General features: G+C 54.4%; 1 protein-coding gene across 1 annotated transcript in view; it reads left to right on the plus strand.

The window, feature by feature from the left end:
- KCNQ4 (potassium voltage-gated channel subfamily Q member 4) overlaps positions 1–12,121 on the plus strand; it is a 55,981-nt gene that overhangs the window by 23,069 nt on the left and 20,791 nt on the right. Inside the window, exons 2-7 of the mRNA XM_079778438.1 lie at positions 8,834–8,924; positions 9,485–9,611; positions 9,917–10,092; positions 10,719–10,844; positions 11,267–11,377; positions 11,535–11,630. Of these exons, the coding sequence (XP_079634564.1) occupies positions 8,834–8,924; positions 9,485–9,611; positions 9,917–10,092; positions 10,719–10,844; positions 11,267–11,377; positions 11,535–11,630 (727 nt within the window). The remainder of the gene's footprint in view (positions 1–8,833; positions 8,925–9,484; positions 9,612–9,916; positions 10,093–10,718; positions 10,845–11,266; positions 11,378–11,534; positions 11,631–12,121) is intronic.

Genomic DNA, 12,121 nt, shown 5'->3' on the forward strand with positions numbered 1-12,121 from the left:
CCCCTGGGCCCCCCTGCAAGAGAAAGTAAAGGCTGTTCTTCCCAGAGGAGCCCGGGCCCTCCAGGCCCCCTGCACCCCATCAGGAAGTGCCTCTCAGATCTAGCTGAGGTCCTGTCTGTCGTATCAGCTCTGGTTTGGGGCTTAGGAAGCCCTTTTCCACCCGAAGGCGGTGAGGGCATGGCCTCCGCCCTCCAGGAACCTTGGCTGAATGGAACAGATTGGACCCACCTTCCCCCGGAGGGAAGACAGCACCTTGCCTTTGGGGTCCTGGTCTGGGGGCTGAGGAAGGGGCCACCTCCTCCCAAGACCAGATGAGGGTGCCAGCTGGTGGCCAAGCAGGTGGCAGACATGGGCAGGGCTGTCTGGGAGGAGGGACACTGGAGAGAGGGGAGGAAGGAAGGAGCAAGATCTGGTTCTGCATTCACTTTAGCCTGATTTGGGGGGGGGGGTCCCCTCATCCTACACAGTCTGCTTCCCCCTCGAGATCATCAAGGCTTAAAAACAAAAACAAAACCCAAAATCCTCTAACCAAACAAAACCAAAAATGTATGTGAGGAGCACCTACGATATTCTAGATCTTTCCTCCCCCTTCACTGTGGGGGATAATGGTCCTGTGTTCCCAAGGGACCCCTCTCCAGGGCCTGGTCAGTTCCCCTCCCATCCTTGACACAGGCTGACTCAAACCTCTTCAGACCCTCCCACCCACCCTGCTCTGCACCTCTGACCAGTGGACCTGACCTCCTCTTCACAGAGCAAGTCAAACCCCCGTGGGAGCTCTCTGAGCACCCCCTATCCCCCACCCTCCTCTCCCACCTCGTCTCTCCCCCTTCCTGCCTGTGCCAGGGAAGCTGGCTAGGTCCTTTCTGCTCCGCACTAGCCCTTCGTCTCTCTGCTGCCCTGGGGGCAACATCCACTGACACTCCCGCTCTCTCCCACCTCTCAACTTCTCCCTCTCTCCTTCCATCTGCCTCTCTCGTGTTAAAAAAAAAAAAAATTCACTGTGCTCTGTATCCTTCTCCAGCTTACTGATCTCAGCCACTACTCTTTGCATCAAACTCCTTAAAATAGTTACACCTACACTCTCTGTCTCCACGTCCTCACTGCCCCTCTCCCTTCCCCACCCGCTGGGCCTGCTCTGGTCCTTTCCTCCTCCGAGGCTGCCCTTGCCAAGGCACCCAGTGACCAGCTTCCGTGAGCATTTTTCAGGCTTATCTCGCTTGACCTCTTGGCAGCATTTGACACTGTCGTCCATGCCCTCTTCCTGGAAACACTTTCTCCTCCTGGCCTGGCACCTCTCTCTCCTGGTTCCCTCCCATCTTGTTGGCTGTTCCTTCCCAGTCTGGGCGGAGGGTCTCCCCTCCCATCTGGAGTTCCGCTGGGCCCTCCTCTAAATTCGCCCCATGCTCGCTGGGCTGTCTCAGCTGCTCCCATGGCCTGTTACCACCTTTACCCTGATGTCCCCCAAGTCTGCATTTCCGGCTCAGGTCTCTCTCTTCGTACCTCCTGAGTGTTTGCTCAGTGTCCCATGGTCCTCTCCGTCTCAGCATGTCCACCGTGGAACTCGCCACCCCCACGCCGCTCCTCTCCTGGGGTCTCCCATCATAGTTTGCTCATGGTGTCCTCACCATCCTGGTGCCCACTCAAATATGAGTCCTTCTCCCAATTAATCACGCAAAAGTTCTACTTCCTAAAACATTCTCCAGAGCACCCACTTCTCTCTAGTGCTCCCACCATCATCTCTGTATAATCTGAATTATTGTAGAGCCTTCTACTTGCCTTTCCTCTAATCCACACTCCGCACTGCCCCTGAGTGGTGATCCCGAAACACAAATCAGACCTTGTCCTTCTCTCTCTTAAAATCCTTCAATGGCTCCCCATTGCCTTTAGGATAATGTGCATAATGCCTAAGGGGGCCACTCAAGGCCCCTGTGTCTGGCCCTGTCTGGTTTCCCCAGAAACCCTTTATTTGGGGCCATCACCATCCAGAACTGCTGACTGCTGGCTGCCCTGGGCTTGCACTGCTTCCTGTGCTTGGGGCACCCTCACTCCTGAACTCGTCACCTCCTGCAACAAGTCTTCACTGATCCCCCCACTTTGTCTCTGCTAAAGCTGCCTTGGGTTCCCCCCACCCCCTGGGCACACTGTCATCACCTTGTCCATCATGTCACTGCTGTGTGAGACTTGGTTAATTGTTGAGGGGCCTGGATTATTCATTTCTAGCTTCACAATAAACCTGGCTGTGCATAGATAGTGATTAAAGTTTCTTAAGTGAATGTGGCTCTGAGAGGCTAGGCAATAACCTCTTTTCTGCTGTGTACCCCCCCTCGCCCCCCCTCCTCCCCCCCCCCCCCCCCCACCATATCCCCAACTGCCTGGGCTCCAGCATCTGTTTCTTCAGGGAACATCTCAGAGAATCTGGAACTGAGCTCAGGGCTGACCTTCTCCCTCTACCCCATTGCTGGAGAGTCATAAGGCTGACACCCCACCTCATGTGGCAGACAGGGAACTGAGGCCCAGAGAGGTAGCATGGCTTGGTGGTCCCGGTGGACTTTGGTTCAGGTTCCAGCCTTATGACTTTGGACAACCTAATACAACTTTCTTCCTGTCTTTTTCCCTTTGGAATAACCTACCATAACCCCCCCTTTTAAAGTGTATAATTCAATGGCTTTAGTATATTCGTAGAGCTGTACAACCATCACAGCACACCATTCTGAGCCTCCAGGTCCTCGTGGGTCCGCCTTGGGTGGTTACAAGACTGCCTTTGTGGGGTGGTGAGGAGTGAGGAAGAATATGCATGCAGAGGGCCTGGCACGGCCCCTGGCAACAGGAACCCTGGGCCAGCAGGAGCGGTTACAGGGTCACAGGGGAATCAGGGGAAAAGCCAATGTTGGCAGGATACCCGCCTCCCCAGCACGGCTTCCCTCGCTCCCCTGCTCTGTGGCTGCTTCTGGACAATGATTTGAGCTAGGCTGGGAGTGTTGGGGGAAGAGAGGCAGATAAGGCAATGAAATACAGTTGTTTAAAAAGCCTTGAGGTAGCTAATAATTGGTCAACCATAACCACTCCCATTAGCCAAGTCAGTGGTTTTTCAAAGTGTGGTCCCCAGAGGAGCAGCATTAGCATCACCAGGGAACTTTGTAGAAAAGCGACTTCTCAGGCTCCACTTCACACTTACTGAAGCAGACACTCTCGGAGTGGGGCCCACACATCAGCATTTTACCAAGCCCTCTAGGTGATTCTGCTGCCTGCTATGGTTTGAGAACAACAGTTCTAAGCAAACCATTCGCTTGTTCCTTGCTGCCATCCTGAATGACGGGGATAGTCACAGGATGGTGGGGTTTGGGGTTAGGGAGGAGGGGCTGTGATCAGTCTCACTATAAGCCCCAGCCAGGGAGAGCCAGCCCGGCAGCGCCCACCTGTCCCAGCTCTGCCTCGTGGGCTGGGCAAGGGCTCCACATTGCCAGACACGATGAGCAAAGATGCTCCGGAAAGTGGCTGCCAGTTTGGCCTCTCTGCTGGGGCGGTTATAGAGGCCCAAGTCAGCCAGCTCCTGTGTGCCATCTACACTTGTATAGATGGAGAAACTGAGGCCCCAGACGGGGCCAGAGACAATCCTTGCAGACCTTATTTGTTGCATGAATGAAGTCACACTCTGGTTCTGGCAGACACAATCACACCCCAGCTCAGGGCTCCTTCCCTCGTCTCTCCCTCCCTAAGCTCCAGACATTGATCTCTCTTCTGCTGTCCGAAGAGTGGGTGTCTGTGTGAGCACCCCCTCAAGAAGGCCAAGGCAGCTTGGAGGTCAACCTGAGCTGGGCTTCTAGCCCCAGCTTGGTCACTGAGTCACTGTGTGATCTTGAGCAAGTGTGTCCCCTCCTGGGCCCTGTTTCCTCATCTGGAAGGTAGGAACAGTTACGCGGGTGCCTGGAACACGGGATGCTCTCTCTCAGGCCAAAGGCATCTGCTTGGCTGTATTGAGCATCTAGGTTGAGGAAACTCCCACCCAGTGCATAAAGGCAGAGGGAGGTGAAGTTCAGGGGCTATTTATTTCTTTATATTTTATTTATTTATTTTTAATATTTTTATTTATTTCAGAGAGGAAGGGAGAGGGAGAGAGAGACAGGAACATCAATGATAAGAGAGAAGCATTGATCGGCTGCCTTCTGCACGCCCCCTGCTGGGGATTGAGCCCACAACCCAGGCATGAGCCCCTGACGGGAATCGAACCTGGGACCCTTCAGTCCACAGGCTCTATCCACTGAGCCAAACCAGCCAGCAGGGGCTTTTTAAACAGCATCTATCAAACGGAGCTGGTCAGGGTCAGAGGACTGCCTTCTCTTCCCTTCTCACGAAGATGTTGGGGAGACTGACGGTTCAGAGATGGATGTGCTAAAAGCTCTGGGTACCTCTTCAGTGGGTACAAACTGGGGGCTTTGGTGACATGGTGTCCTGATGTTTGTTTAACGTGCAATTCTGCTATTCATTTACTCCGTCTTTCAACAATGCTATGAAAAATAAATAAAGCAGGGTAAAGGGAGAGAGAGTGCAGATGAATTGCTATTTTGGAGGCGGGGGGGCGGTTTGGGGACTCCAAGGAAGTGATGTTTGAACAGAGAGCTGGATGAGTAAGGAGCAATAAATAGGCAGAGAAAACAGCTAAGTAAGTGCAAAGCCTGGAGGTGGAAATACGTTCGGTGTGTTCCCGGAAGGGCAAGGACAGCAGAATGCTGGAGCCAGTGATCCAGGGTTGAAAGGGGAGATCAAGTTGAAGAGGTGGGGGTGCAGGCCGGATCTCAGAGGGCCTTGCTGGACATGCTGAGGGGTGGACTTCGCCCTTGAAGTGCCAGGGGAGGTCAGGGGAGGCTTTGAGGAGAATGATGGCATCTGGCTTTGTGTCCCAGGAAGATCACTCTGGCTGCTTGGAAGAGAGTGGTGACAATAGGGCCAGTGTGGAGACAGGGAGACCAGTCCGGGGCCAGGAGGTGATGGCTGGTGGTGAGCCGTGGCCTCTACAGGAATATATTCTGAAGGTAGAGCCCATAGAAACTTCTAAAGGACAGGATGTGGAGGGTGAGGAAAAGGAGAATCAAGGCTTAACTCAGATCTGCTGCCTGAGCCCCTGGGTGGTGCCATTATTGAAATGGGGCGACTGGAGAGGAGCAAGATTTGAGGGCAAACTGAGAGTGTGTTTTTGGACACATTTGGTTTGAGAAGCCATTAGACATCCAAGGAGAAATGTTGAGTAGGCAGTTGGACATGTGAGCTGGACCCTGGGGAGAGGCTGCCCCCCCCAAAAAAACACACACACCTGCTTGATGGCGAAGACTATTGTGTAAAGGGCTGGGGCAGGATTCACAGAGGGTTTTCCCCCATTTGTATTTTTAAGGAAATGCATTTTAAATTTTATATTAGATTGTGATTACCTCTTTCCTTCTTTCTTTCCTTCTTTCTCTTCCTTCCTTCCTTCCTTCCTTCCTTCCTTCCTTCCTTCCTTCCTTCCTTCCTTCCTTCCTTCCTTCCTTCTTTTTTCTTTCTCTTTCTTTTCTTCCTCTTTCTTTCTTCCTGGTATGTGAGGAGCCCCTGTCAGCAAATCCCTGCTAGGCTCTTATTTATGAAATTTAGGCCCTCCATTGACCATGGGAAGTCCATTTCAGCAGATAAATTCCTTCTCAGGGTTCACATCAAATGAATGTTTCTTCTCTGGGTTCACAATTTTAATATTTAACGGCTAGAACACTGTCAGTTTTTGAATTTACATTAATTCAAAACTTGATAAAGTTGTTTACATTATAAGTGTAGGGGTACAGATGTGCTACTGAGTCACCCCAAGATGTGCTACTGTAGCAGGCAGGTTCTTTCAAGCTAAGAACATTAAAAGCCCAGAAGGCTCAGGAAGAACCGTTTGACCTTATTGCCTAAAAGGAATTTAGACAATGGACTTGCTCCAGGAGGGGGAGCCATCATCTTAGATGAATGACTGTATTTTAATATCTAAAATATTAGGTGTAATTGACAGGGAAGAACCTAGCAAGACCCTTTGGTCACAGTCCTTTTTGTGACCTATTGTTTCAAGATGGCTCAATGTACTAAACAATAACTCTTTCCGTCTCCCTGTGGATTACTTCTCCCTCCTTAGCGCTGAATGGCATTTATACCTCATTTTGTTTTACGTCTTTGGAATTTTCATGCTTATGTGAATTCCCCAAGTGCATGTGTTGGCGGTGAAATGGCACCAGGTGTTAAACTGATGGAGTCAGACTGGACCTCAGTACTTGAGTTCTGGCTAAGAAATAATTCAGAGCCAAGACTCAAACCATAAGAGAAAGTTTATTTAGAAAGTCATAGAGGTACAAGTGAGTTGGAGAAGAAATGGGCTCAGGAGACAAGTTACAGAGGCAAGAGAATACCCATGTTTATTCTAAAAAATATTAGGAAATGCAGAGAAGCAAAACGCAAAACAAAAACCAAGTCACTCTTAACTTTGCCACCCAGAGGTAACTCCCACTGACTCTTGGTATCTCTATATATAAAAGCCAAGCAACCAGAACAACCGGTTGCTTTGATGTGCACTGTGGCTGCGATCAGGCACCCTCCTCCCTGTGGCCAGCCCCGCCCCCGATCGGCCCCCTCACCCTGATGCGGGGGCAAGGCTAGCTGGTTGACCTTCCGCAACCCCCCGGTGCCCCATGCTGGCCAGGCCCCAATCAGCCCCAATTGGCCCCAATCAGGCCGGGTCAGCCAGACCCCATCTGTGCACGAATTCATGCACCAGGCCTCTAGTACAGTATATAAAAGACATCTGCATGCTAAAAATTTTTATCACACTGCCCTTAAGGTTCTATAAGCTACTTTTTAAAGTTAACCTATTGTGAAGTGGACATTTATAGATGTGTACCTATTGGCATCAAAAGAAAAATGTTGAGAAAAAAAATTTTTGAAACACCCAGTAGGCGGCCCCTAGAGTGGCTGAGCAATGGGACTGAAGGATTACTGTCCAGCAGTGGGGTAAAGGCCCATCAAGATTTGGCTGCAGCCCTTCCCAGAGGAGGGGGCTGGATGAGAGGACCTCAGGAAGGACCCTCTGCCCTGTGTCTCTCTTTCCGGTGGACGTGGCTGCTGCGTTTTCATTGGTTAATTATTGAACAGGAAGAGCCGGTGCGGGAGAGCACCGTGCCTTATGTCTTCGCTGACTTAGCTCTTGTCTGGAACTGGCTAAGGAGGCCTCCTCCTCCCTCATTCATTCAAAACTCTTTATTGACATCTGCCACCTACCTCCTCCACCCAGGGGCATATGCTGGGACGCAGCCCTATACCTGCCCTCCAAGCAGGCCGGGAGCCCCTGTCCAAGGAGGTGTAAGTGAGTCAGGTTATAGCCATACCCTTTCCATGTTTTTGTCCTGTCAGTCCCTGCTTTACAGATGAGACTGTCTTGGGAAGGTGGGTGACTTTCCCAGGGCCACACACCTGGCAGGACTGGAATTCGAACCCAGGTCTCTCTGATTCCTAGCCCATGCCCCTGTCACCATGAAACATGAACACAAAGCTATGTTGAAAGTGACTTGGGCCCCATATAGGGAGACCAGCATTGGGGGGAGGGGGTGGAATGCATCCAGAGGGCTCCTGGGAACAGCCAGAGTTGTGTGGGGGAAGGGAGCAGTCTCAGCAGGCTACCATGGTGAGGTATTTTAGGCAGAATGCAGCATCAGCAGGCCCGGGTGGGGAGACTCTGGGAACATTTGGGGGAGGCTTGTGGGTCAATCCACAAGGGATGTGTTTCCAGAGAAGTCCATTCCCTCAGGTGTATCTTCCAGGGCACATGCATGTCCTGTAACCACTCCCCCCCCGCCCACCCCATCCCCAAAAGGAGAGCTTCCAGGAGTCCAGCGTTCCCTGTTGCTGCATCTGCAGCCCTGCCCCACATCCTGCCTCCCTCACGCACTCACATCCTCCGGGGGCCACCAGCTCCTGTCCTCATGCCCTTTCCCTTCTGCCCATCCACCGAAACATTCGAAACCTGGTTCTAACCTCATCCTGGACACACCACACCGAGCAACCTTTGGCCGTTTGTTCTCTGGGCTTCAGTTCCCTTATGTGTGAAATTGGGGCTGGGGGCGTGGTGGGAGAGTTGGGTTCTAAAGTTCCTTCCTCGTCTAAACATCTGGCTCTGGGCCACTCAGTCACTTCCCACTTCCTTCAGGGAAGTTCCAGGCCTCCACCTCATGGCTCCTGGATGTTTGATTCCCTTCACACCCTCTCCCCCTCGGCACTCTGTATTCTTCTCTCTCTACCTGTTCTCCCTAGTCCCCTTTCCTCCCATAGCTATCAGATTATTTAGTTTCTTAAGTGCTCACAAAGGTAGAGGCAACTGACCCCATGCTGCAGATGAAGCCATACTTCTGGCACCTCAGGTGTCATAGGGAATGGGGGTCCCTCCCTCCCTCAGCTGCTGACCTTCCCTTTCCCCTCCCCCAATCTCTGGAGCACTTCTCTCAAGACAACCTCTGAGCCAGGGGCTGAGGTTGTGAATGGCTGAGCCTGGAGGTGTTCCTGATGGTGGGACCCTGGGCCAGTCCAGATCAACCTGCCTCTCGAAGCTGAGTGACCACCTCTCTGAACTGCAGCCTGACTCTGGAGCCTGGGGGCTCCTCCCTTTGGTGTTCAGCACAAGCCACGATTCCAGGGAACTCTGATTCCGAATCCTCTCTCTGCTCTGCAGATAACTCGTCTCAAACAATGCTTCCCTCCTCCTCTGACTCTACAGCCCCCTGCTGAGGCTCCTTGGCTGTCCTGCCCACCCAGCAGTCTAACCTGCCCCTTCATGCTGCTATTGCAGATTTTTGCTGGTGTTCACCTGCCTGGTGTTGTCCGTGCTGTCCACTATCCAGGAGCACCAGGAACTTGCCAATGAGTGTCTCCTCATCTTGGTGAGTGCTGGAGTCCCTGTCTGAGGGAGGCTGTGTCGGAGAGAGGCCTTTTAGACCACGGCTCAGAGAGCGGCTTGCTGTGCTGTGTTCCCTGCGCTGGTGGCTGCCCATCTCTGGGTTTCATCTCCTGCTTTATAGCAGGTGTTGGGGACCTCCTGCCTCTATGCCAGGGCTTATGATGGGCCGAGAGGAGGTGAGTAGGTCCCACTCCTTCTCAGGACCCAAACTGCTAACTCCGCCCTCAAACAAACATCTTGGAGGGGACAGCTGACAGAAAGCGCCCTTTATGTCACTCAGTCTGCTTTAGAGTCTGGGATGACTAGAAGTGGGAGGGTGGGGTGAGGAGAAAAACCCCGACAGCCCATGGGGACCGAGAGGACAGACTTGGATTTCAGTGTCTTTGGAAGGGGCCACCTGCCTTCGAGAATCCTCCTCGGCTCACCCAGGTGTAAGACCCTCCAGGAGAAGTGGGCTGAGGAAAGCCTAGTACCCCTAACCCAGGGACTCCAGGCTGTTTCAGGGCTGGAGACTGGGGAGAGCTCAGGCCCCTGGCCCCACAGGAATTTGTGATGATCGTGGTGTTTGGCCTGGAGTACATCATCCGTGTCTGGTCGGCGGGATGCTGCTGCCGCTACCGAGGATGGCAGGGCCGCTTCCGCTTTGCCAGAAAACCCTTCTGTGTCATAGGTAATAAGGCCTGTCCCCCCTCTACCCCTTTACCTGACCTGTGACCCCCAAGCCCCAGGGTTGACACCCTGACCCCATATCTGACCCGGACCCCTGGCTGCTGGCACAGACTCAAGGGACCCACACACACACACACACACACACACACACACACACACCACACACACACACACACACACACACACACACACACACACACACACCATGGCCCCACTGTCTCAGGAATCCCCAACCTCGGGTTTCTGACGCGGGTGGGTTGGGTTGTTGGCGGTGGCCCTGACCGCACCATCCCCGCCCCCCTGCAGACTTCATCGTGTTCGTGGCCTCGGTGGCCGTCATCGCCGCGGGCACGCAGGGCAACATCTTCGCCACGTCTGCGCTGCGCAGCATGCGCTTCCTGCAGATCCTGCGCATGGTGCGCATGGACCGCCGCGGCGGCACCTGGAAGCTGCTGGGCTCCGTGGTCATGGCGCACAGCAAGGTGGGCGCGCGGGGCGGGGCGGGGCGGGGCGGGGCGCGGCCGGTCGGGCGGGGCCGGAGTGGAGCCCGGGAGGGAGGCGTGGCGGGGTGCGGACCTGGAAGTCCGGACCCACCGCCAATGGGCGGGACAAGGTGAGGTCGTGGCTGGGCCAGGGATGGATCGAGGAGGCTTGACCAGGCTAGGAGGCGGGGCCTGAGGGTCTCATTTAGAAACTTCTGGTTGCAGGGTCTACGTGCACAGCAAAGTGGGGAGCTGGGGCGAGGCTAGATGTGGGGCCAGATCGAAGCCTAAAAGTGGGGTTTGGGGGCGGGGCAAGATGGGTCTGGGGGCGGACGTCTGAGCGTGGAACCTGGAGGGTCAAGGGCGGGGGCGGGCGTGCCCTGCGGTTTTAAGGGCCTGGCCGATTCGGGAAGGAGGGGCAGAGCCTCCCTGATGGGAGGAGTAGAGAAGGGCGCCTGGGAACTGCAAAGGGTGGGGTACTTTTTATCCCCTTCCCAACACCTCTCAGGGGCCATTCTGGGGCCTCCCACCTCCCCACCTCTCCCAGATGGGCTCAGCGCCCCCCGCTTCCCCACGCCTTTCCGCCTCGGTCCCACCTGTGGTCTCACCTGTTGCTGCTCCCGCAGGAGCTGATCACCGCCTGGTACATCGGGTTCCTGGTGCTCATCTTCGCCTCCTTCCTGGTCTATCTGGCCGAGAAGGACGCCAACTCTGACTTCTCCTCCTACGCTGACTCGCTTTGGTGGGGAACGGTACGTGAGGGTCTGTGTGAGGCCGCCCTTCCCCTTAGAGCCCTCTCTCACCCTTGTGGCCTCCGATTCAGGGTTGGGCGGGCCTGTCCCTGTTCTCTCTGCTACAGCTGGAACCCCTATGACCAGTCTGTATGCTAGCTCCCCAATTTGCCCCAGTGGACCTGCTTGTGCCCCCATCTAATCCCAGATGCCAAGCCCTGTGGCCCGTATCCCTGCATGGGGCTGGGGGGTGGGGGTGGGTGGGGCGGGATTTGTCAGTGCTCCTAGCCAATCCCCATGACAAGTCCTTGCGACTAGCCCCTGGTGGGCAACCATGGGGGGCCCTTCCCTCACCATCAGGCCTTCATCTCTGTGTGTCCCCAACAAGTTCTTGTGGGTGGCCACGGTGACCAGCCCTGTGGGTGACCTATTTGTTTTCCCAGATCACCCTGACAACCATCGGCTACGGTGACAAGACGCCTCACACGTGGCTGGGCAGGGTCCTGGCTGCCGGCTTCGCCTTACTAGGCATCTCCTTCTTTGCCTTGCCTGCCGTGAGTCCCTCTCTGCCTAGGATTGCCCAGCCTGGGGAAGGGGGCCTGGGGCCAAGCCTGCTAAGTCCCTATCCCACACGGAGAGCGTCTCAGATGGGCAGAGACTGCCTTTTGTTGTCCCCATGACCACGTTCCCCCAACCATGCCTGTCCCCTAGGGCATCCTCGGCTCTGGCTTTGCCCTGAAGGTGCAGGAGCAGCATCGGCAGAAGCACTTTGAGAAGCGGAGGATGCCGGCAGCCAACCTCATTCAGGTACCGGCTGCCTAGGAAGCCCCTGAACTGAATTGGCGTGTCAACACGGTGTGCTGACTCCTGTGTCCCAGCTTCACAACGGTGACTCCGCTTTGAAGCTCGGAGAGGAAATGTGACTTTTCTGGGTCATATGCCAGGCCAGGAACAGAGCTGGGATGCTGACTCAGATTGTCGAAAATGTCCCTCTGTACCAAGTGCCCAGTTTAGGATTAGCCAGAGCTGCCCCACTGGCCGACTCCGGTCCCAACGCGGCCTGGCCTGGAGTGGAAGACAGCCTGGCTGAGAGGCCCTAGGTGCTTGGTAGGGACACCCATCAGCTGTGCAGCCAGCAGGGCGCTTGTTCCACTCCAAACACCTTTACTCATTAATTCATTTTACAAGCACTCACATGAATGAATATTGTAACTACAAACGGAGATCGATGTCTTGAAATAAATAAATGGTTCTCTGAAGAGCTTTTAACAGGGGACCTTGAAGGGGGATTCAGGCAA

The sequence above is a fragment of the Cnephaeus nilssonii genome (genome assembly GCF_951640355.1).
Source record: "Cnephaeus nilssonii genome assembly, chromosome: 7".
Taxonomy (NCBI): domain Eukaryota; kingdom Metazoa; phylum Chordata; class Mammalia; order Chiroptera; family Vespertilionidae; genus Cnephaeus; species Cnephaeus nilssonii.